Here is a 25,668-nt window from a genome sequence, read left to right as displayed (position 1 = left end):
TCGTAAGTATACTGATGTCACAAACAGTTCAAAATGCCATTGACATATCAAAGGCAATTAGCATGCAAGCATCAATCACTGTGACATTCTAAATCAACCAGCTATTGTCCTTCATGTACACTGAGTGAATGTTATTAAGGATAAGAAGGTCGAAATTATTTAGATAAAATAAGAAAGTTAGTTCATTATAAACGAGCCTCAACTCCGAGCATGAATTTTTCTATGGGTTCCGCCCTTGTTTCCCCTCCACTCTCTCTGTATCTCACCCCAATGTCTTCTCGATCGTGCGGTTTTTTAATATAATTTCACCATTTCAAAAAGAAAAAAGAAAACTCCGAGCATGAATAACTCCCAACTAAACATGATGCATGTTCTATCACATGAATTGATCCTCGATGTCATTTTAGTCGTTAAAAATAAATAAAAAGCATGGAATTGCACAAAAGAAATAAGATAAAAACAAGTTGATCAAATCTAAACAATGTGCACCTATCAAACAAATCTCAATGTAGCCTGAAAATCATCTTGAATCATCATTTTAATTACTAAGAGCAGAAGTAATGCAAAAACATAAATTGATAAGAAGTCATAAGGATTTAATTCAGATATGAGAACAAAATTGTTCATTCACCCCAAAATTTTCCTACACGTATCTACTGATAAGAAGTCTAACTATTGGCTCAAAATTTTTTAAACAATGAAAAATGTAACATGTATATCTTTCCAAAAAAAAAGGGCAATGATAAATCGACCCCCTATGTGTCTATCTCTCTCCTCTGGGTTAGAGAGAGAAAGAGGAGAAAGATAGACACATAGGGGGTCGATTTATCACTCCCCAAAAAACAATGTAACATGAGTGTATGAGTAGAGAAAAAATACAATCGTAGGCAACTATTGTACAAGAATATGAAAATAGATATATGTAAAGAGTTCCTACAACCTAGTGTAGATAAGTTATCTACACCCTAGGCTTAAAATACAGTGGGGGCCACATTGTTTGGGTGATCCAAAGCATTCATTTGATGGGCCCTCACATAAACAGGGGGTATGCCCAAAAAAACAGCTCCATAGGATCATCCCAACCCTACGATTTGTGGAGGTAAAAATGGACGTGTTTAAACCTTCACAAATCTGTCGATTTTTTGTCTCCATAGTTCTAAGGGTTGAGATGATCCTTTGTAGCTGATTTTTTGGGCACACCCTGTTTATGTGAGGGGCCATCAAATGAATGCTTTGGATCACCCAAACAATGTGACCCCCACTGTATTTAAAGCTAGGGTGTAGATAACTTATCTACACTAGGGTGTAGGAACTCTCTCTCTCTCTCTCTCTCTCTCTCTCTCTCTCTCTATATATATATATATATATATATATATATATATATATAGAGGAAAGTGAAGCTACACCGCCGGTGTAGCTAACTTAGCTACACCGCCGGCTTAAAATACAATGGGCCCACATTGTTTTGGTGATCCAAACCATTCATTTGATAGGCCCGCACATTGATAGGGTGTGCCCCAAAAATCAGCTAGGTAGGATCATCCCAACCCTACGATTTGTGGAGGCAAAAATGAACGTGTAAAAACCTTCACAAATCTGTCCATTTTTGCCTCCACAGTTTGAAGGGTTGGGATGATCCTACCTAGCTGATTTTTTGGGCACACCCTATCAATGTGAGGGCCTATCAAATGAATGGTTTGGATCACCAAAACAATGTGGGCCCATTGTATTTTAAGCCGGCGGTGTAGCTAAGTTAGCTACACCGGCGGTGTAGCTAAGGAAAGTGAAGCTACACCGCCGGTGTAGCTAACTTAGCTACACCGCCGGCTTAAAATACAATGGGCCCACATTGTTTTGGTGATCCAAACCATTCATTTGATAGGCCCTCACATTGATAGGGTGTGCCCAAAAAATCAGCTAGGTAGGATCATCCCAACCCTTCAAACTGTGGAGGCAAAAATGGACAGATTTGTGAAGGTTTTTACACGTTCATTTTTGCCTCCACAAATCGTAGGGTTGGGATGATCCTACCTAGCTGATTTTTGGGGCACACCCTATCAATGTGCGGGCCTATCAAATGAATGGTTTGGATCACCAAAACAATGTGGGCCCATTGTATTTTAAGCCGGCGGTGTAGCTAAGTTAGCTACACCGGCGGTGTAGCTTCACTTTCCTCATATATATATATATATATATATATATATATATATGCACAGGCGCGCACACACACACACACACACACGAGTTCTTTTATGATCAGAATCAATAACAAACCAGAAAAGTTGCTTCCCCACTGACGCTCAACACCCTCTACAGCCGCTGCAATGGCACTACCCTGCTCTGCAGCCTTCTCCATTCTTGATATAGCATCATAGAGGCACTTGGTAATATCCAACAAAGCAATAACTTCACCATTTTCTACAACAGGGAGGTGCCTAAATTTCCCTGCAAAGGGAAAAAAAATACAAGCCAAGTTGAAAAGCAATTATAAATAGTTCAGATATGATACACATTGAAACAAAGAGGGATAAATAGGAGTGAAAATGGACTCTCCTAACAACAATGAAAATTATAATGAAGATGATTATGCCACAAAACAGTTTAGTAAAACAATGCCTTGCAGAAACAGGACAAAATGAAGCTGCAAATCAACATCACTGAAAATTTGTTCTTTTTTTTAATAGTTCACTGAAAGAATGTTTCCCGTTAACAAAAGTCCATTTTAAAATTTTACAGTGATAATAAAATGACATCATATGCCAGACATATCAACTAAATTGTGCGAGCGTGTGTTAATCATGAGAAGTTGTGCACATGGCATATTGGGACAAGACAAACCATTAAAGACTAAATTTATTTTTGTGCACATGGCAGTTTGGGACAAGGCGAACCATTAAAGCTAAATTTATTCGATGCGGTCCATTAACAAGAGTCCAGTTCGACAGTCTTAAAGGAACAATCAAATGCCATCATATGCTAACGATATCAACAAAATTGTCTGAGTCCATACTAATCATAGAATTTAGTACCTAGCAGTTTGGCACTAAGGAACGAGAAAAGACAAATGATAGGTGGAAACTCCACTAAGGAACGAGAAAAGACTAAAATGATAGGTGGAAACTCCACTACCATTGGAAGCAAAATCAGAAGACACCTTCAAAAGTATACATAGTCAGTATAAATGGATTCGACACGTTGTGCATCTGGAGCTGAGGTATCCAAGTAAGACCAAAGCTTTTATAGATGCCCGACACATAATCCTTCAGATGTGACTCGAGGCAAGGCCAGGAGAAATCCGACAATACTCGTTGCTTTTATAAGTTACAACTCATTAGATAGATCCATAGGAAAGCAGAAAAGAGTACGGCTCTTGCATTGAGGGGTGTGTGTGTGCGTGTGTGTGGGCGCACATGTGTGCGTGTGTCAAACTAGCTAGCACAAAGATAATGCCATAAGAATTAATCCGAGGTCCTTTCATTTCCTTTTTGTTCTTTCCAAGCCCTACAAATTGAATAACTAGGATTTGATAAATTCGTGGAAACAAAGATGTGTCATTTATCACTTTGCTAGTAACTAAATTTAAATTTTATAGTTGGACATATGATTTTTAGTCTCACTTATGCTTTAATACGTTTGTATCCACCTGATGATCGGAGAGTAAAGAAGCTTGTGCTTACCAAAACGCAAGTATCTCGCACAGTCGCAATGCCAAATTTATTATTTTATTTTTTTTGATAGATAAGCTGGGAACGAACCCCTCAGAATGCCAATTTTATGCATCAATATGTAGTGGATATGCTCCGTTTGTCGCTCTTCAGTGAGACATACAATAGCTTTGTTTTTGTAGATACACATCCTTTTTTTTTTTTTTTTTGAAGTGTTATTCCAGTTTCATTATATGGATTTCCTCGTATTCTCTCAACCAGTTTTATTTATTCGTCTGTAATAAGGAAAATTGAGAGGTAAGTACGTCAATTATTTTCCATAAGGGTGTGTTTACTCACCATAAAATGGGCATAAAACAAATGAGGGAAAGAGTTTGCAGGGGTAGAATTTTTCACTGTAAAATTTAAAGCTTGAATTATTTATGGCGGTTTGTTTGCCTGAAGTAAAATAGTGTGTAATGTTTGTTTGGCAAAAAAATTTACAGCAGAAAATAAGGAGTAAAATGAGCAAAAGCACACATTACTCTCGCGCAAGCCCTAAAACCATAGCCTATCAGCAAAATCAATATACCAGTGTATCGTTTTACCCAATTCTAAATCCCCCAATTTAGAGCAAGCAGAAAGTCCTGTCCCCATTATCACTTCAACTGCTCTCCAATTAGCACCCCTTGTCTATAAAAATACCCAAATCGCCTCCCCCCAGAAACCCATCCTTGTGGACCTTGTGTATCCCGGTATAAATGTAGTCCAGAAAACCAGGTCCTGTTGAGAATTTATTGGACAACTTTTGTGCATTGCCAATTTCTCCACGAATGGAATAAAAAACTTAATAAAGTGCTGTTCTAGTAATCATCGGATTCTAATGTCATTCATAATATAAAATAATTAAATAGTTGAAAAAGGAAATTCAGAAGCATAGAAACTTGAACAAGGTCAAATCTGACAGTAATTCAAAGAAAAGTGTGGAATTCAACAAAAATACTTAAAGAGGTGAAATTTGAAAAATCATGACGAGAGGAAACCAGAACCATAGAAATCCAGGTAAGACAGAAAAGGAAAGAAACATCCATAAGCCTGGCAGGGGAACAGATAAGGATAGGACAATTCATGATGGGTGGAGCACATCAACAAGATGTTGAACAATGAAATTCTCATAAAAACAGAACAAGCAACATGAAAAAAAAAAGCATAGAAAGACATACAAAACATAAAATGATGCTATAATTGAGACTTGTGCTGGAAAAGAAAAAAAAATAAAAAATGAAAGAGACGACAAATCAAAAGAGACAGCAAAATGAAAAAAGAGAGGGAAAGAAAACAAATCCGAATCTGGACAATATGTGAAATGAAGAAATTCAAACTGAAAAATCAGTGAAACAAAAAAAGACCAGCAGAAGAAGGTCAAAAAAAAAAAACAGAGATTCAACAGAAAAGGGAATAAATTCGGGTCTGAGGAAAAGATAACTAAAAAGGAAAAGAAGAAGAGAAACGGTAGAAACGAAGGCATTGGAATCGTACATTTTCTTCAAAGATGACAATCATGAAACAAGGAAAGATGGCAAAGATTTTTTCAAGAACAAGTAAAATATATTAATAAAGCATGACGAATAACCTTTCAAAAAAAATAAAATAAAGCACAATGAACACAACAAGGCCGGAACAGCTAAAAGAAGCCCACATTGACATCAGCTACAAATGCAATATACCATGCCAAACTAACAAATATGCACAAGAAGTGATGATTTCGAAAGATATGATTCATTAATGTCGTACGACTCGTACTGAAATATGGTTCAAGCATGATATATATATATATATATATATATATATATATATATATATATATATATGGGAAAGGTGTGCGTACTCGGTCGAGTAGATAAGCTTATCTACTCGGTCGGGTTAAAAACAGTGGGGGCCCACATTTTTGGGGTGATCCAAACCATTCATTTGAAAGGCCCTTACCTAGATAGGGTGTCCACGAAAAATCAGCCCCATAGGATCATCCTAACCCATCCAACAGCGGAGGGAAAAATGGGCAGATTTGTGGACAAGCTGTGTTTGTCCATTTTTCCCTCCACTGTTGCATGGGTTAGGATGATCCTATGGGGCTGATTTTTGGAGGACACCCTATCTAGGTAAGGGCCTTTCAAATGAATGGTTTGGATCACCCCAAAAATGTGGGCCCCCACTGTTTTTAACCCGACCGAGTAGATAAGCTTATCTACTCGACCGAGTACGCACACCTTTCCCTATATATATATATATATATATATATATATATATCTGTGCACTTTCAAACTTCTCGCATTCATCAATCTCATACTGAAATATGGTCCATGCATACTCAACTCAACTAAGCCTTTGTCCCAAACTAGTTGGGGTCCATGCATGATATATAAATATTTATATGAATTATATGTGAAATTTGGTATCCACTGAATTATAAGACATGTGCGATGTACATGTGCCTCGGTGTTCGATGTTTTTAAAGCATTATGGATGGTTGTGTTGCTTGTGTGATGGTTTCAGACTGTATATGTGTGCTTATTCTAGCATTACATGAAGCTTCATCTTTAAATTCTATCAATTGAATATGTTACCACATGTTTTCATTATTTTACAAGATGTCCACCGAAATTTCCAACAGAAACTGAAATTTAAAACCTTGATTGTAAGTTTGTAGCCCCCTTAAAGCCCCTTTTTAAGGCACCCCGACAAAAGTCCCAAAATAACCAAATACCCCAATACATGATTTCAAAAACCATTCCAAAAGCGTATTTTCCAGTGCCCGAAGAAGATTTCCCGCATATTTTCCAGCGCCAAAGAAGCTTTCCCATGTTCCTAGTGTACTGGGTGGCCAGCCTCTATTCTCGCCTCCTATCCAGCCAATAATCACATTGAGACCCAAGAGGTCGCGATTCTGCAAGCGCCTCCAACCCAATGTCATAATGAAATTGTACGATCTGCATGTCAACCTTGTCTGCACCATAGTTGCCAGAAACTTCCTTGTTGGATGGGAAGCTTGTTTCCCGGGAAAATCGCTTCGGAAGCTACATTCTTATCGCCTCCCAAATTTAGGAGAAGCCTGCTTTCCAGATGTTTCCTACGTGTTTCCTCTTAATTATGAGTATGCTTCCTATTTAGGTCATTATTTCATCCTAAAATAATAATTTCTTCTTTTGATAATGTCGAAGGATCATATTTAAAAAAGGAATGCAATTAAGACTTGAAAACTCATCTTAAGTTTCAAATAAAAATTATGTGGATCTTTATTCAACATATAAATATTAAATATAAATGAACAAAACATGTGAAACTGTAAATTCCTAAAACTTGTAATTCTAAGTAATCGCAAAGTCTTCTTTTCTACTTGTAATCCTTGTATATATTAACCCTTCTTCCCTAAACTACTATATTCATGCTCTTTCTATGTACTTCTCGATCGCTTCCAATGAGGCTTATTGCATGCTTCATATTAACTTAGAACATTTTGTTTCCCACATTTTCTCTTTTCTAAACCCTGTGCTTCCCACTTTCGCTTCTCACACTCGCTTCCCACTTTGGCAACTATAGTATGTGCCATCTTTTTGGCTAATTTGTCCACGTCTTTGTTGGCTGACCAACACCTATGATGAAACTAAGGCTTGATCCGCTTGACAAGGTCCCTTATTTCACTAATTATGTCTGTTATCTACCATGGGCCAATCGTCCCGTTGGTAGCCAAAGCTATAACATTTGACGAGTCGCTTCGATGAGTAAAGGCTCCGACCCATTTTTCACGTATCTCATGCCCCATAGTAATGCTCTAGCCTCACCCTCTTTAGAATCGCAGACCCCGGCTGATCCTGAGTAGGATAAGATTGCAAGCTCGCTTGAGTTCCGAAATAATCCTCCCTAGAAAGCACGGGTACTCTCCCGGGCCTCCCGTACCCGTACCCGACACGTATTGGGTGCGGGTACGTTCGGGTACGCCCTGGGTACGTACCCCCATAATTAGAAAAATAAAAACCCCTTTTCTTGTAGCGGGTGCGTGTCGGGTGCGTTAGGGGTGCGCACCCACGCGTACCCGACACGTCCTGCTTCTCCTACTGGTTTGTAAACCCTTCAAGTAAATGTCTTTACTATTTTATTGTCCATTTACTTAAGATTTACATGTAAATAACGGAATACCCCCCATTTGGATTTATTAAAAATAGTTTCAAGACCCAAATCTAAAAGGAAAAAAGTCAACTCTCCTGTTCTAGTACAAAATTCGCAGAATAAGGGTCGGGTCAAAACTTTAACATTCTTAACTTCCAAACGGTGGGGTATTTTTCAAATTTTAAAAATTCATAAAATCTATCATGTCCAAACATTATTAAATCCCAAAAGTCCGGTAAAAAAAATCTCATAATTTGGTCTCTAAACATTATTTATCTTGTCAGGCACTGGTCAACACACTGGCGACAGACTTTTTTTCAAATGAATGATGTATTGATGCCTCATGTTATGAAATATGAAACTTAATCACTTATGAAATGAAGAGTAATATTAGAATTTTCCATTTTGGTGATGTTATTGTTATTTGATTGCTCTCCAATTATTATTTTTTTAATTTTTATAAATATATAATAAAATATTAAAATATATTATTATATTCGGCGTACCCGCACCCGATTTTTTTGAAAAATCACGTACCCACGTACCCGTGTCGTGTCGTACCCGCACCCCGTACCCGTACCCGTGCTTCATAGAATCCTCCATTGCTCGCTCTTCTCGATTTTTTGAATTTCCGTCAAAGTTCAATTTAATCCACCCCCACTTCAGCATCATTTTGGATTTTTGCTGTTGTTCAAGCACAATCACCTTTCAATCTCATAGCAATTCTCCAACACCATAGGGCGGCACAACTTTGCCACTCTTGCACCAGTGAATAAGATCAGTCTTGATATCTAGAACAATCTTGTCTCAGCTTTGCTTTTTATCCTCGAATATGGGATTTTTCCTTTCTTTCCATAAGTGCCAAATAATGGCAAAAGGAACCAACCGCCACAAAGCCCGGACCACCTCTCCAAATGGAACCCTACTCCACTCCCAGAAGGCGTTCTCAATGGAGCTTTGTCGGGCTCAAGTAAGCCCAAAGGTTTTGATGAAACACATCCAAATACGATAGGAGACGGGACAGTGTACCAATAAATGCTCCCAGAATTCTTCGCTAAACTTGCAGAGTACACCAACTTGCTAAGTGGATTTTCCTTCTCTTTAGAGTTAGACGGTCTCACGCGTTTATTCTTTTCTTTATCACCGTCCAAGAAAAAGCTACCACATCGGGAGGAGCTCGTGATTTCCACACCCTTGCACATCAATCTTCTACCCCGTTCATGGAGTTCAACCTATAAAAGAAAGTTCGAATGGTGAGGTCGCCAAAAGGATTTGGGATCCAAACCCTCATCCGACAAAGAAGAATAGCAGTGATGTGAGTAAAGCCATGAAAAGACGGAAAGGCTTCTTATTTTGTTGTCGTTAAGGTTTCGCCCAAGTCTAAGGGACCACACAATACTTCCCCCACCCCCATCCATTTCCAGGCAGTCACTTACTCTCGCCTCCCTATTGGTAACTAGAAAATATATGCTTGGAAATGCATGGCACAAATAAGACTCAGCTAACTAAAGATCTACCAAAAATCTAATCTCACATGTCCCCCCCACCACTTTAAACCAGATACCTGACTAACGGTTCATACAATAGTATGGACTCACAGATAGACGTCCGTGCACCGGAGCCTTTTTCCTGGAGAAGGGATTTTACTCTCCCAATCACCCCAACCCCAGCCATAGTTGACTCCTATAACTTGATTCTGTAAAGCGTTTTTTCTCCTCTCCACAACCACTTTCTGAGTAGTGCCTTGTTTCTCAATTGTATCTATCAAATTCCTAGGTCATCGTACTTCTTCAATCTAGACACTTTCTCCCATTTCATCAAGAGCTCAAGCCCAAGGTTTTAAATTTCGACTGAAATACAGAATTTCTGTCCGAAATTTCAGGTTTCAGTCGAGACAGAAACCAAAAATTGGGTAAACCCGAAACGTTAGAAATTTCGTTTTCCCCGAAATTTCGGTCCGAAATTTTAGGAAGATCACCAAAAAATCAGGATTTTATTCATTATTTAATATTTTCCCGAAATTTCAGTAATTTAGGCCGAAATTTTGTACAGGATAAAAAATTGCTTTTTGCTTTTTTGGATTTCGTTAGATTTCATTCGAAATTTTGAAATTTTGAATGAAATTTTGGTTCCGGTGAGGACCGAAACGCATTCCGAAACCGAAATTTGAAACCATGCTCAAGCCCTTTCTTTCCCTCCCTTCTCATAAAAAGTCTCTTTGCCGCTTTTCTATTTTCGTGGCAACTTTCGTCAGGATCTTGTAAAGTGACAAATAATACACTGGCATTGTGGAGTGTCATCTTTATCAATGTAATTCTCCCTCCAAAAGATAGTTATTGTTTTTTCCACGACATCAATTTTCTTTCCATCCTTTCAACTATTGGATCCATAGGGTGGCTTTGCGCACTTAATACCCCAAAGCAAGCTCTTCTACTTTTTTTTTTGAAATGGCGAAAATATATCATTAGAAGAATAGGGGGGACCGAGATGGACCACACCTGAATATATACGAATCAAAAAAAGGAAAGAAAAATTACAAAATAATACTCACGGAGGGAGAAAATCAAACCACTCCAACTCCGAACGACTAACTCCACCCCTAGCCCGCCTCCCCATTAGCGGACCTCCGCACATGATTAAACACAATACTCGAACCCGAGATTAAATCTTCTATTTCATCAAAAATAAAAGAGAATCTCCATGGAGGCAACACCACCCTACTTAACCACAGAATCACATTGAGTGAATCACCCTCCACAATAGTTTTATCCATGCTCTCTCTATCAATCCTTTTGATACCTTGATAAGCCGCCTTCACTTCGGCCTCCGAAGCATCACATATCCCCAGAGGGCCAAAATATGCCCACACAACTCCAACACAATAATTACGAAACACACCTCCAACCCTGGCCAATCCCGAGTTTCCAAGACTCGAACCATCAAAATTCATTTTAAGCATTGCACAGGAAGGAGGCTCCCACTGTTGAGCAATCAGAGGCCTATTATCCCTACTAAAACAAGCTTCCATCCCCCCCTCCCATAGGTCAAAGGCCGATACAAAACGGAAAGACGAATGACATCTCGCCCAAGATATCGATAGTGCAATAATTTTTATGTAAAGCCAATATGGAGATTTGGTTATCCCCTCAAAAACTCTAGAGTTTCTATCTTTCCAAATCACCCACCACGTCGTCGCAAGCAAACAAATATTCCATAATATTTTTCCTTTCTTCCTGCAAGGCACAAAACCCCATTGATTTACCAAATTCGAAATAGATGATGGAAAGACCCAAGCTATACCAAACCCGAAAATATGAAGCTCCATAGCTGACGAGTGAAGGAGCAATGCATGAAAAGATGACCCACGGATTCCCCATCATTCAAGCATAGGGGGCAATGGTTAATGAGCAACATACCACGCTTTTGTAGAACGTTAATCGTTTGAATCCGATCGCGACATACTGCCCAACCGAAGATACAAACTCTAGGAGGGCAATGAAATATCCATACCTTGGCTGAGATAGAGGATACACCACCAGGCACCAAAATAAAATAGAAAGATTTGACAGAGAAGATACCTGAAGATTCCGCAGTCCATATTCTTTTATCCACACCATTCTTCTTAATGTAACACCCATCAAGAAGCTCAAGAAAACAGGATACCGACTCTAACTCCCTATCAAAGAAATTCCTCCTAAAGACCGAGGACCATACAAGAACACCCCTAATGCGGTCAAAACAATCACCAACAAAAGCCTCTTTATCAGAAGTTGCTCTATAAAGATTCGGGAACAATTCCAAGAGTGGCTTCTCTGCACACCACACATCACTCCAAAATTTAATCCTATCCTCCGAGTAGACTCTAAACCTAATGTTCAAATTAAATGAATGAGATATTTTCAACATGTCGCTCCAAACAGACAATCCTTTATTCTTCAAGTGATTGTCAGATGCCCACAACCCCGACAGACAACCATATTTACTGTTAATAACTTTAACCCACATTAGAGAGTGTTCTTCTCCAAACCTCCATAACCATTTACTCAATAGAGCATGATTAAATTCCCCGATTCTTCAATTACCCAACCACCTTTCCTAATGGGTAAGCAGACTTTTTCCCGGCTAACTAAAGGGATACTTTTTTTCACGGCATTTCCTCCCCATAAGAATCTTCGCTGTATTTGTTCAATTCTCAATACAACACTAATTGGACACTTGAACAAGGACAAAAAATAAATAGGGATATTGGAAAACATTGCCTTGACCAACACAAGCCTTCCCCCTCTAGAGAGAAGATTCATTTTCCATGTGTCCAACCTCCTTTCAATTCTTTCAACAATAGGTTCCCACAAAAATCTATTAGGTCTACTTACCCCCAACGGGAGACCCAGATACAAAGATGGCAAATAATCAAGCTGACATCCCAGAATTTTTGCCAACACAAGAGCCGCTTCCTGCGGAATGTTTAGAGCATACAATTTAGACTTGTGGAAATTGGATCTCTGTCCAGTAATAAGCTCAAAACATCGCAGGGAAGATTTCAAGTTCAACACTTTAGTCCTATCTGGTTCACAAAAAAGGAGAGTATCATCCGCGAATTGAAGATGAGACACCTCCACCATCTCACTACCTATTCTGAAACCATTAAATAAACCCATCCCAATCCCTTTGGTTATCAACCTACTAAGAGTCTCAGCCACAATGAGAAAAAGGGGATAATGGATCTCTCTGCCTAAGACCACGAGATGACTTAAAGAATCCTTTTGGGGACCCATTAATCATAATCGAGAACCATGCAGACAAAATACAAACCCTCATCCAGCCTCTCCATCTAACACCAAACCCCATTCTGCCAAGCAGATAATCCAAACAATCCCATTCCACCCTATCATAAGCCTTTTCCATGTCCAGCTTGCACACAATACCTCCCATGCCAAACCTAATATATGAATCAATGGCCTCGTTAGCAACCAATGAACAATCTAAAATCTACCACTTGGCAACAGAAGGACTTTGGCATTCAGATATAATAGATGAAAGAACCACCTTCAGCTAATCCGCTAAAATTTTTGCTAGCACTTTGTACAAGCATCCCACTAGGCTTATAGGACGGTACTCAGATATAGATGCACCAACGACTTTCGGAATAAGGGAGATAAAAGTTGCCCCAGTGCCTTTGTCCAAAGTCAATCCATTGTAGAATTCTTTAAAAAATCTCAAGATATCCCCTTTAACATACACCCAACAAGATTGAAAAAATGCTCAGCAAAAATCGTCGGGTCCAGGGGCCTTATCCCTACTAATAGAGAAAACTCCTTTTTCAATCTCCTCTTCCTCAAAAGGTTTCTCCAATTCAATTCTTTCATTCATACTCAACTCACTAAATATCAAATCCTCCGAAAGTGGTCTAGTAATGCCCTCAGATGAATACAAAGATGTATAGAAGTTTAAGATCACATTGGTAACCTCATCCTTCCCCGACACTTTAATTATGTTATCCTCCAAAGACTCAATCCTGTTTTTCCGCCTTCTGGCAGTAGCCTATGCGGGAAAAGAAGCCGAATTCTTATCCCCTTCCTTTAACCACCTCACTCTCAATTTTTGTCGCCAAATAATTTCCTCATGAAGCAGCAAACCACTATGTTCTTCTTTCACTCTCCCCAGCTCCTCCCTTGAGTTGACATTCCCTAATCTGGATTCCTCCAAAGTGGCTAGCTCCTCAATTCTACTCTCCAGCCATACCTTTCAACTCGAATCAACTAATCTCCTCTCCGCTAACCATTCCTTCAATTTTTTTCTTTACATGTCTAAGTTTTTGTCCTATAACCACATATGCAGGCCCAACGGATTCCCACCACTCCCCCAATCTTTTCTCCATAAGGGGTAACTGAAGCCACACAATCTCGAACCTAAAAGGAGGTGATCCCCACGATTCCAATCTTGGATCCAAAAAGAGTGGACAATGATCAGAGACCGAATGAATAAGGGCCTTTTGGTAAACCTCAGGGGCCAAATTCATCCAACAAGGACAAATGAGGAATCGATCGATCCTACTATAACTATTTTCCCTGTTCCAAGTAAACTTTGCACCTTTTGTAGGTTCTAAGCAGCTTTTTCAGCGAAATGACAGACACTTTAATGTCGGATACCATCTCGCAACATTTGAAGATTCTTTTCAAATTTCTCACATGCTCCTTCTCTTCCACGAAGATAAGTGTGTCGTCAGTAAGTTGCAAATGGGATACTAGTTGCACATTTCTAATTATGCAATGTCCTTGACTTTGGTAGTTTGGATAACTCATCTCAAAGTATCTATGGTGCTAAAATGAAAAATGAGAATAATTGTATTTAATGAAAGTAGCCTTAAAATGATCATGAGTTATTGCAACCGAAACAATGACCTCCGGTTCAATCTCCATGAAACATAGAGATACCAATCACTAAAAGAATGATCAAGAGCAAGGTTTTAAATTTCGGTTTCGGAGTGAGTTTCGGTCCTCACCGAAACCGAAATTTCAGCCGAAATTTCCGGACGAAATCTAACCAAATGGTTTAACGCCTATTTTTTCTCGTACTTAATTTCGCCCAGAATTTCCAAAATTTCAGCCGAAATTTCAGTAATTTCGGGATAACATTAAATAATTATCAAGAATCTAAATTTTTGGTTAAAATCCCTAAAATTTCAGTAATTTCGGATGAAATTTCGGGATAAGAGAAATTTCGATCGAAATAAAGTAATGTTTCAACTTCTACCCATTTTGATTTCGGTCTCCACTGAAACCTGAAATTTCTGACTGAAATTTCGGATTTCGGTTGAAATTTAAAACCTTGATCAAGAGTTACTGCAACCGAAACAATGACCTCCGGTTCGATCTCCATGAAACATAGAGATACCAATCACTAAAAGAACAAAAAGTAACACAAATTGATTTTAAAGAAAAGTAATCTGACCTTGAGGAAATTATCATAACTTAAAATCTCAATGACAACCACTAATTCAGCCAAATATAGAAAAAATGAACTTAAGACAAAAGAATAAGAGATCCACTAGTGTTCTAAATGAAAATTCTTCACTTGAAAAAATATATATTATTTATATGGTATCAAATGTCTATTGACATGTCATTTTCGAGTGACATGTATCGGTTTCGGTCCCCAGATTTAACTGAAATTTCAATCATGTCAATTGAAACACTACGAACGTAGTATAAGTGTATGAATTTTGGTCGACATGTAGAAATTTCAACTGATGTAGATAAAAAAAACATTTAGTTCGACATTTTTTCGAGGCATGTATTTATTTTCTTTTTTAAACTTGTTTCTTCGATTAAGGTGCAAATGTATCAACTAATTGTTAATTTGACGCATTTGCAATCAACTAATTGTTAATTTGATGCATTTGCACACGGATTGGTGCATGAAATTTTATTTTTCATGGATTTATGGTTTTGAAATTTGGAGAAAAAAAACTATATTTTAAAAAATAATCATTTTTTAATGTAAAAATAATAATAATTGAGGAAGTCTAAACTGAAGGGCGCCCCAACATAAATAAGGTGAAAGGGCGCCAAATGCACTTTAAACCAATGGGGGCGTCCTTTCACCTTATTTATGAAAGGGCGCCCTTCAGTTTAGACTACCTCTTAATAATTATATTTATTTTTGTTAGAAAATACTTAAAATAGGAAGAAACTATATTTCAGAAAAAATAATTTATCATACATAAATGTTGGCTTCTAATTTTTTATATGTGAATTATTCTTTCTTTGTGTACAGAACTACCGATAGATAGAGTCAAATTTTTTCTTTCGAAAATTAATTATTTAATTTATTTTTGTTAAATATGGAAAATAATTAATTTTCCATAATAAATAATTTTATGACCATAAAAACAAAATGAACAAGGAAGTTATAATTCATACTATGAGTAGCCATTATATTGTACTCTTTCGTATCCCACATATTATACTTTTTTTTATCTTGTACTCGGATACTCCATAATTGCATTGTACTTCATGAACATAGTTGTCAACCCGTGACTCGATTTCTTAATTTTATGACTCATGACTCATGACTCATAAGATTTTTGACTAGAACAAAAAATTAGTTGAAAAAATATAATTATATATCAAAAGATGAAGCATGCAAAAAATATAACCCAATAGCACATTGATAAAGCACTAAGCCAAAAATATAAATAACTATATGCATGTAACTTTCATGCACAAAAATAATTAAGTTCTAAGTTCCAAGTTTTCAACCATCAAAACAAGAAGGTCCAAGGCCCAGCGACTCAACTTGACTTGTAAGAGTCTTATTTTTTCAAGTATACTCCCAGCGACTCGTTTGATGACGATGACTTGGAAGAGTCTTCAACGGAAGCGAGTCACCCATGTGACTCGCCTCAAAAGCCAAGCGACTCAACTCGGGAGTTGACTCATACGAGTCATAAGAGTTTGACAACTATGTTCATGGAATTAATAAATGGAGTGACTTTTTTTTCCTAACTTTAGTGTTTATTTGAAGCATTAACATAAATAGCATAATACATACTATGAGTGGCCATTATATTGTAATCCTTCATATCCCACATATTATACTTTTCTATGTTGTGCTTGATACTCCATAATTAAATTGTACTTCATGGAATTAATGAATGAAGTGACTTCTTTTCCTATATTTAGTGTTTATTTGAAGCATATATTATGTGGTTGTATATATTTTGAGCCTAGAATGAACCTTATTGCTCTAGACAAGTGTGACAATGCATGAGGTGTTTGATCTTGGTTATGGATGGTTGTGTTGCGTATGTGATGGTTTCTAAGCATGTATTTGTACATATTTTAGCATAACATGAAGTTTCATCTTAAATTTCCATCATTTGTATTGATATCCAAAAACTTTCCTCATTTCTGTGTAAGAGTAAAATGTATACCGAAATGACATTTGAAAACTTGATTATTTCAATTTTCATGAACAAAAAATGAGCATGCCCTTGAGAACGCGTGCACAAAGTTAAGGGTCGATTATAATTAAAACCAAGAAAACTTGAATGAGCAATGACAACGCTATCTTTCAACTTGGAATATGTTCATTAAGCTGCAACATTGGGGTACTAGTTTTTGGTAATTAGAACACAACTTGTTATAGTATATGTGAGCTCCTTAGTTGTAAAATTCATTCCGTTCGTCATTTCATTCTGGCAACCGAAATGGAACATTTCGGTCATTTCGGTCTGATTTCGTTTGAAACTTTTCATTCTGCTACGACTAGGGAAAAAAATTTAATAGTTAAAAATATGAACAAAATAAAAAATTGTTATAAAAATATAAGAAACAATTAAATGAACCAAATAAGCAAAAGATCCAACATTTACTTGAAGGAAAATCATTATCATCCGAAATGCCTGTGTTGACCAGTGTGTTGACAAGATGAAACAATTTTAGAGACCAAATCATGAGATTTTTTTTACCGAACTTTTGAGATTTAATAAAGTTTGGACATGATAGAATTTATGAATTTTTAAAATTGGGAAAATACACCATCGTTTGGAAGTTAAGATTTTGACCTGGCACATTTTTTAATTTTGTACTGGAACTGGAAAGTTGACTTCTTACCCTTTTAGATTTGCGTCTTGAAACTATTTTTAATAGATCCAAATGGGGGGTATTCCCTTATTTACATTTAAATCTTAAGTAAATGAACATTTACTAACGTAAATGAATATTTACTTAAATGACTTTACATGTAAATTTCATATTTCGAACGAATTTCGTCGGAAATGGACGAAAATGACTGAAATCCGGAATGGAGTGGAAAGTATGGTCATTTCGTTGGATTTCGATCCGTAACGAAAAGTTTTGCCATTAGTACATTTACAACTATGGTGGCCTCCATTATTTTTTTCGACCATTATGCCCTTTATGTGGGCTTCATTATTTTTTGACCATTATACCCACTGAGTGGGCCCTGCTAGTATGTAGCTCATTACTATACATGTGGACCCCATTAGTAAATAATTGATTATTATAATGTCGGCTCCATTATATTTTACTATTATGCCCTCTATGTGGGCCCCACTAGTATGTAACTCATCATTATATATGAGCCCCATTGATTAGTAGCCATTGAGCCCTCCATCTTAACTCAACAAATATATTAGTGATTAGTATACATTATAGGGCCATTACGCCTTCTATGTATGCCCCACTAGGATATAACTAATTACTATACATGTTGGTCTCATTAGTGTTTAGGCAACGGAGCCTACATCGTAAGCATGCTAGTAGATCATTGACTAGCATATATGTTAGGTACATTGTCTTTTCGGCCATTAGGTCCTCTATATAGGCTCCACTAGTATACAACTCAGTATTTCATGTGGGTCCCATTGGTTTTTTGACATTGGCTCTCCAAATTAGTATACATATAGGGTTCTATATTTAGTTTGTCATGAGGCCCTCTATATAGTCCCCACTAATATGTAACTCATTAGAATATATGTGAGCCCCTTAACCATAGCATATCACTGAATATAAATAAAGAATTCATTTTCACTTTCCAACTAACAAGCATCCAAATAGGAAAAATACTTCCTAAAAATAGTTCACCTTTTCATATTTTTGAACCTAATAATCAAAATAGTTTTCAAGAAAAGTAGTGGAAAGGATAAGGCTTTCCAAGAAAAGCCCTTTCTGTGCAGAAAGACCTTTCCTTCCAACCAAATAGGCCCTAAGAAGATAAGGTCGCATGTATGATGATTTGAGGAATGGAAATACCCAAAATGCCATAATTAAGTTTCAAATCCATAATTGTCATAGTGTAAATACCCAAAATGCCATAAAAGCAAAGGATCTAAAAAAGATAAAATGTACGAAGCATAACGCATTAAGGAATAAATGCGAAAGTAAAGACACGACATGAGAAATCGTCATGGGAAGTGAACATGAAGTTTGTAATAATACTCGCTACAAGCAAACGAGAAACGCTAGATAGAGATATGGTTATAGTAATTGGAGAGGGAGAGTTAATGCAGGTTAGGGGGGTTACAAGTCAAAGAGAACTTCACAGATGATTAGAATTAAACTTTTAGGATTTAAAGTTCATAATGTTTTATGTATTTAGATTTAATGTTAAGTTTTTGAAAAAAGAATCGAATGTTTTATTTGGAAATTAAGGCGAACGTTTGATGATATGAATACACTCGTTTGGAAACAAAATCTGATGAATCTACAACTCTCTTTACTGAGCGAGACTAAGGGGAAACACTCATTTAGGGAAAAAAACACCTACAACTAAATAGGAACCATACTCTTAATAAAGAGGAAGCAGGCTAGAAATGCGCTTCTGCTAAATTTGTAAAGGAAGAATAATTTCGCTTCCAAAGCAAGAGCTTCAGATAATTATGGTTAAATCTACGCTATCTATCAACTTTATAATATACCGCAACCAGTCTTACGTAGAGAGATTTCATTTTGCTCCTTTTTAAAAAAAATTGGAGGTAACTGAATGCCCTCATGAGTATGACCCATTAGATCCCTAACTTCGATCAGGAGAATTTTTTTTTTCAACTCATAATTAGCACAGAAAAACCCAAAACACAACATTTTAAAACTGTTGGTCAGATTTTCTATTCCAATGACCTTTTCTTTTGCTATGGGAGAACGTATATATCATTATGCATTCTCATGCCTGATTCAAAACAGTTCTACACTTCATGTGAAAGTAGATGAATTACGGTGGAAACAAAAATATAGCTGAGTAAATAACTAATATCCAATAAGCAAGGAGTAAACAGACCTTGAATCATCTTCTGCAGGGCTTCAATGGCAAGAGAATCAGCAGAGACAAACACCGGACCCCTCGTCATGATCTTCGAAACAATTGTCTGCTCTGGCCTTAACCCTTCTGCTATAACTCTAGTCGCAATGTCCTGTACCCAGAAATAAAACATTCGAAGAAAAAAAAATTTTAATTAAAAAAAAAAAATGAAAAGCATGCCACCACCTAAACTCCCACAAACCCTCCAAAGAAACCCAAAATGCAATACCACCTTATCAGTAACAATTCCAGAGAGCAACGCGTTCGAGTCCGTGAGAAGGACGGCATCAACACGGCGTGACGCCATTCTCCGACACGCATCATAAACCGTTGTTCCTTCAGGAATCGTCAGTGCCTTTGATAATCTCAGCTTCTTCACCGTCCTCTCCCCGCCTACCGACCTAATTAAGAATAAAAAAGGTAAATAAATCGACATAATTAAGAAAAAAAAAGGGTAAATAAATAAATGGTTAAACAACAGTAATTGAACTTTTGCTAGGCTGAATCCTTTACAGATGACTTAAATACGAAACATGCTATTGTAAGTTGCAGAGTGGCCTTATTTCCACGATATTACAATAAATTTTTTTAAAATTCTAAAATCAAAACAAGAAAAAAGAAACAGTAATCAAACCGAACTGAAAAAAAAAAAAAAAAAAAGAGTTGGAAGAATCGAATTTACGAGGATTGGCGAGGAGAAGAGGGTTTTGCAGTATTCCCATTACTGGAGCCATTCTCGGAGGGAGCGGATTTCTTCACAGTCGATGGACCGCGTCTCGGATTAAGATTATTACGTCTTGTTGGAGGATGAACTGTTTGGGTGCTCATCTTCTCGTTTCGAATGGGGAGAAAATTAGGGTTTGGAGATAGAAATGGGGTGGCAGAAAAAAGAAAGCCTAGCGGGTGGAATTCGTAGAAACCCTAATCGCGAAAGAGGAGGGATTTTAAATCCCCCTCTCTTTAACTCTCGATTCCCTCTATTTATCTTTTTTCGCCGCCCTCCTCTCCCTCTTTGCGCCGTTACAAAGCGAGGTTCATTTCTTCATTTATGAGTTCGAGTGGATTTCAAATTTTACGAAAAATAGTCCTAATTTAGACTAATTTACCAAAAATGACCTAAAGTTTGACCTATGACAATCGTCCTGGTTTTGGACAAATTTACGGAAAACAATGCTCGTGTCGACTATTTGGGTCGTTACACAGGCGAGGTTCTTTTCTTACTTCCTGAGTTTGAGCGGATTTCATGACAATAGTCACTTTAGACAAATTTACCAAAAATACCATCAAGTTTGACCTTTGACAATAGTCCTGGTTTTGGACAAATTTACCGAAAATGCCTAATGTTTGACGTAAGTCATTGTTGTGTCAACCAAGTACTCGACCGTCACATGCCGCCTCACCTACAATTTGTTTTGGTTGAGATTTGGCCTGCATCCCACATTTGGAAACTCTAGTCTGTTCTCGCATGATTTATCTGTCTCAAATTAGTTGCAATGGCCCACGAGTCTAGTAATCTCGACCGTTCGTATGGCAAAACTAATTGTGTGGGTCACAGTTCACATTAAAATGTAGTAGTCGGCCCAATATGCGCCTGCTTTATTATATTATACTACTTCGGTTGAATGGGGAATTGTTGGAAATTTTAAATTGAAAAGTCAAAGATGTTTTTTCTCTGTGTTTAAAATTTGGAAGGAAGATCAAATTAAAGTTTCCCTTTTGTTTTGAAAGCAAAAGTGTTTTGCTTGAATAGGGACTTGAACCCAAGACCTTGGTGCATGTGTTAAGTGAGCTCTCAACTACAAGTAAAAACAAATAGTCACACACTGCTTTGCAAGAAAATGATTCTCATCCATTTAAGATGGAGAGTTGGAGAAAGGCTTAGACCTTCAAGAGGCTTTAGAATTTGTTTGATCATAGGCTTTTAGAAGAGCACAAGCCCATGTGTAAAAAACGTGTGTGTCGGGCCGTGGCCTGTGGTCTGTGGTTCGAGGTCTGGGTTTGGGTTTAAATGAAAAAGATCTTTTTAATGCCCAAAATGGTTTAATATTTTACCCCACTTTTTTGTTATGAACACCCCATTAATTGCATAAACATTTTTTATTCTGACACCCCAAACGGTTGTGATAATAACACCCATTAAAGTTGAAAAACAGTTTCATTTCCAACGGTCACAAATGTGAATGTTTGGAGAGAAACATTTTGTGGCTTTAATAGTGCATTTTCCCTCCCCAATAGTCACATTTGTGGGTCTATATAAAGGGGAAGGAACATCATTGCTAATACATAATTATATACACAGAAAAGTGATCTGGACAGACGTTTTGGGGTGGCTTTTGTTAACAGAAAAAGAAAGAGATTTTCACAGAAATAATGATTATGATTTCTGGTTTTGCTTCATCTCATTCCTTATGCTCCTTCCGTGTCTGAGCACAGTTTTAAGGTGGTTCTGGGTGGACCAGTCAGCGAGTGCACATGGACTGGAGCCATATTTGGCTGTTTTATTTTGGAGACCATGTGGCACGACTCAGCCTTCTCTCGTCAAATTTGATTTTTCCAAACAGTTTTCATCAAAAGAGATAAGTGCAATCTGTTTTCCATGTTTTGATTTACAGTACATGGATTTTTGGTTTCGAGTTACACTATTTTGAGGTCGAGTAACATGTTTTCGGTTCAAGTAACCTGTTTTAGGTTCAAAAAACTTGTTTTGACTTCGACATTCTGTTTTTGGCTTCAATTAAGTCATATATCATTTCTTCATCATTTGTTTATAAGATATGTAGAAATCTGATCTATCCATTTTATCCAGCAATCTTAAGAATTATAACGTTTGGGCTTCTTAAGATATGGATTTTTTACAACAGGAATTACGTCGCTCTTTGATCTGCAGAATAAGGCCCACTCATTGTATGATCGAATTGATTTTCAGCGGAGTTTTTACTGTTGGTTGGGGGTCATCTGTTGTCTCCTTTATTACATGTTTATTTGTATGTTGACGAGTTATATGCCCAATTTGCTATGGATTTTAAGAACCGATTATGAGTCCAAAATTGATTAGGGAAGTGATATACCATCCCCTTTTGATTACTACTGACAACCAGGGCCAGTGTACGAGGCAATCAGCCCCATTAAATCCTTCTGACGTGAAGTACAACAGCCCCTCTGCAGTCATTGATACACTGCTGTCCGGAGTAATCAAAAGGGGTGGATATATAACTTTCCAATTGATTATTATACTCAAATTTACATATAATTGTGAGTCCAATAATCCATTTTATTGATTTTGTATTGTTGTAAAACTGTTAAGGAGTTGTTAAATTAAGGTATTTTTGCTGAGTATTCCCTCCCTTACAAAATAAATGCTAAAATGTCCCTAAGAATTGCATAATATTCAAAGAATTTCGCTTTTAGAAAATAACAGCCAAAACGTCCCAAAAACAGACAGACCTCAATTTAATGTGTTAAAATTTATGAAATAACAAAAGTGCCCTAACTTTTCAATGTTTTAATTACTTTCTCCCTATATTGTTGGTAAAAATCTCAGGGAACATTTTAACTTCCTCATCTTGGGTAAAAATATAATTTATATTTTACCAAAGATTTAAGATCCTAGTTAAAGATGAGAAATTATACCGTGGATATTTACATAAACAAGTAGTAAACATACATCGAAACCTTGTGTAGTCCACTTCAGAATGCACGTGGCCATCAATCTGAAACTGTCCACTCCAATGGCCAATAGAGAAGACAAACTAGGGTTTCGAGAGAGAAGGTACAACGTTAAAGGGTAATTTTGTCATTTTGAAAAAATGCTTACGCATACATAAAACTAGCGGTCGTCTATTTTAGGGACATTTTGGCAATTATTGTCTAAAAGCGGGAATGTATGAAAAATATGCAATTCGTAGGGATATTTTAGCATTTATTTTTGGCAAGGATGGACTAATTGGCAAAAATCCCTTAAATTAATTATTACTCTAGATCACCACTATGCAACAAAATGCTTGCCATGATTATCTCTTAAGTCTTTTTTTCTGCATTTAGTATGTTTGGCAACCAAAAGAAACTTTCCCTGAAAGAGAATTCCTTTAAAAAATGTTTTTCCAAGGATTGTAACCCCATCTCTTTAATAAAAACATGCATCTTTTGAAAAGCATACTGGTTTTATAGAAAATTATCTGACCTTCTTAATTTTGGGTTTGACTAAGCCATAAATTAGTACCTACTTGATCTCATCTTTCCAACAATCTGTGTAATTTTCGTGTGTTTCCACACATTGGATTTACTACTTTTCTTACAAGAACCATAGTGTTACTCATGGCTTCTGAAGATCCCAATGCACTTAACTTTGCATCTTGCCATGTCTGGGTGAATGATACATATTTGGCTATACCCTAGGGCTCTGTTCCCTTGTTTTCTAGCTGCAGGAAAAGAAAAGAAAGGAAAAGAATCTGTGAGAAAATTCCTTTTGTGAGAAAATTCCGTTATTCAATTGGCCGAGAAAGGAAAAGAAAGTATGCAGGCAAAGTGGTTTTCTCAGGAAAGTGATTTTCTCACCCTTTTGGTGAGAAAATTTAGAGGGAAAGTGCAAGAAAGTTGGTTTTCCACGTCATTATTTATATTTTCCACCTGTGTAATTATGCTTTCCTGAGAAAACAAGTGAACAGCGGAAAATGTCAAATCATGTCCAATCACGGAAAAATTTGGCTTACTTTCTTCTCCTTTCTTTTATCAAGAAGGCAAGTGAACAGAGCCTAGGTGACTTCCTGGGATTAGAGGCAAAGATCGTATAGTAATACCATATGTATCATTAGATTATTAGTCTCTAGGGGCAAAGCTATTAGTGAAAAACTTCATTTTCTTCGATTTGTTTACATATAAAACTGAAATGCTTCTATCTTATGGGCACCATCAAAGATGTTGGTTCTTAGACAGTTTTGTCCAATATGTATTGACATATGCTAGGCATGTTTTTTTAATGCCACTCGATAATCATGTTTTTGGAACTTAATGTTTTACCATTGAGAATTGTATACAAGACATCTTGAGTTCGTACCTATTATCAAAACATGGTCCTGCATTTGTCATTTGCCTTTTGTTTTTATGTAAATGCTATCTACAATTCTACGTGCTTATTTTTCTATCTATAAAGTGACTTAAAATCAAAAAATGTTTCATAGATTTCATTGAAGGACTTAAAATCAACTTGTAACTATGGTTTGTTCTCCTTTTGTAACTGAATAAGCGTAATGTTATTGATATACCCATCTGGCCAAAGAAAAAAGAAAAACACTTTTGCTTTGTATGTACAACATGGCCCATGCACCCAGGAGTAAAATACAAAAAGAGTTGCAGGGTCTCTCTCTCTCACACACACACACATTTTAAATGGAAAAGGGACTGAAAAGGAAGAAAGGGGATGTCCTTTCCCATCCCCATCTGAAAAAGTAGCAAAGCCAATTGTAAAATGGTATGTGCATGCCCATAGTCATTATAAAATTGTCTTTAACATACACAAAAATCCAAATGCATTCAGAGTGCAAGGGCCCATTTGTGAATGTCACATGAAAGCGAACCCAACACTCTGATAACATTTACTAGCTCCACCTTGTCACTCCATTCGACCCAATGTTTAACCCTGAAATCAAGCAAAATCTAAAAGCTTCAAACCCTGAAAACTGTTAAGAGAGGTTAGTTTTTCAATTCGAAATCTTAATCTCAAGTCCTATTATTTGTAGGGTTCGGATTTAGTCACCTGAGAGAGGCGAATCTTGACAAGTGCGCGCCATCTTATTGTGACATAATATGGGTGTGCTCGTGAGTATAGCCGTTTTTTTAGAAAGTACAGTGGGGTCCACTCCACAAGATGATCTAAACCATTCATTTGCATGTTCTGTTGGGAGCCCACCACATAAATAGGCTGTACCTACCCCGTAGATCATCTCCATAGGATGATCATAACCCTCATATTATGTGCAGTCCTTCCACGGATCGAAGGGCTAGGATCATCCTATAGAGATGATCTATCGGGTACATACTATTT

At 37.0% G+C, this 25,668-nt stretch overlaps 1 protein-coding gene across 1 annotated transcript in view; it reads right to left on the bottom strand.

The window, feature by feature from the left end:
• Positions 1-20,673, bottom strand: part of LOC143888317 (CBS / octicosapeptide/Phox/Bemp1 (PB1) domains-containing protein) — a 43,524-nt gene extending 22,851 nt beyond the window's left edge. The window contains exons 1-4 of the mRNA XM_077392691.1: positions 20,311-20,673; positions 19,861-20,029; positions 19,608-19,740; positions 2,275-2,445 (exon numbers count right to left, since the gene is read on the bottom strand). Coding sequence (XP_077248806.1) covers positions 2,275-2,445; positions 19,608-19,740; positions 19,861-20,029; positions 20,311-20,456 — 619 coding nt within the window. The 5' untranslated portion in view covers positions 20,457-20,673. The remainder of the gene's footprint in view (positions 1-2,274; positions 2,446-19,607; positions 19,741-19,860; positions 20,030-20,310) is intronic.
• Between the last annotated feature and the right edge of the window lie 4,995 nt (positions 20,674-25,668).

This window comes from Tasmannia lanceolata, unplaced genomic scaffold (assembly GCF_043159265.1).
Source record: "Tasmannia lanceolata isolate RefF3 unplaced genomic scaffold, GAP_Taslan_0.1 ptg000012l, whole genome shotgun sequence".
Classification (NCBI taxonomy): domain Eukaryota; kingdom Viridiplantae; phylum Streptophyta; class Magnoliopsida; order Canellales; family Winteraceae; genus Tasmannia; species Tasmannia lanceolata.
This window is presented reverse-complemented; position numbering and strand designations above follow the sequence as displayed.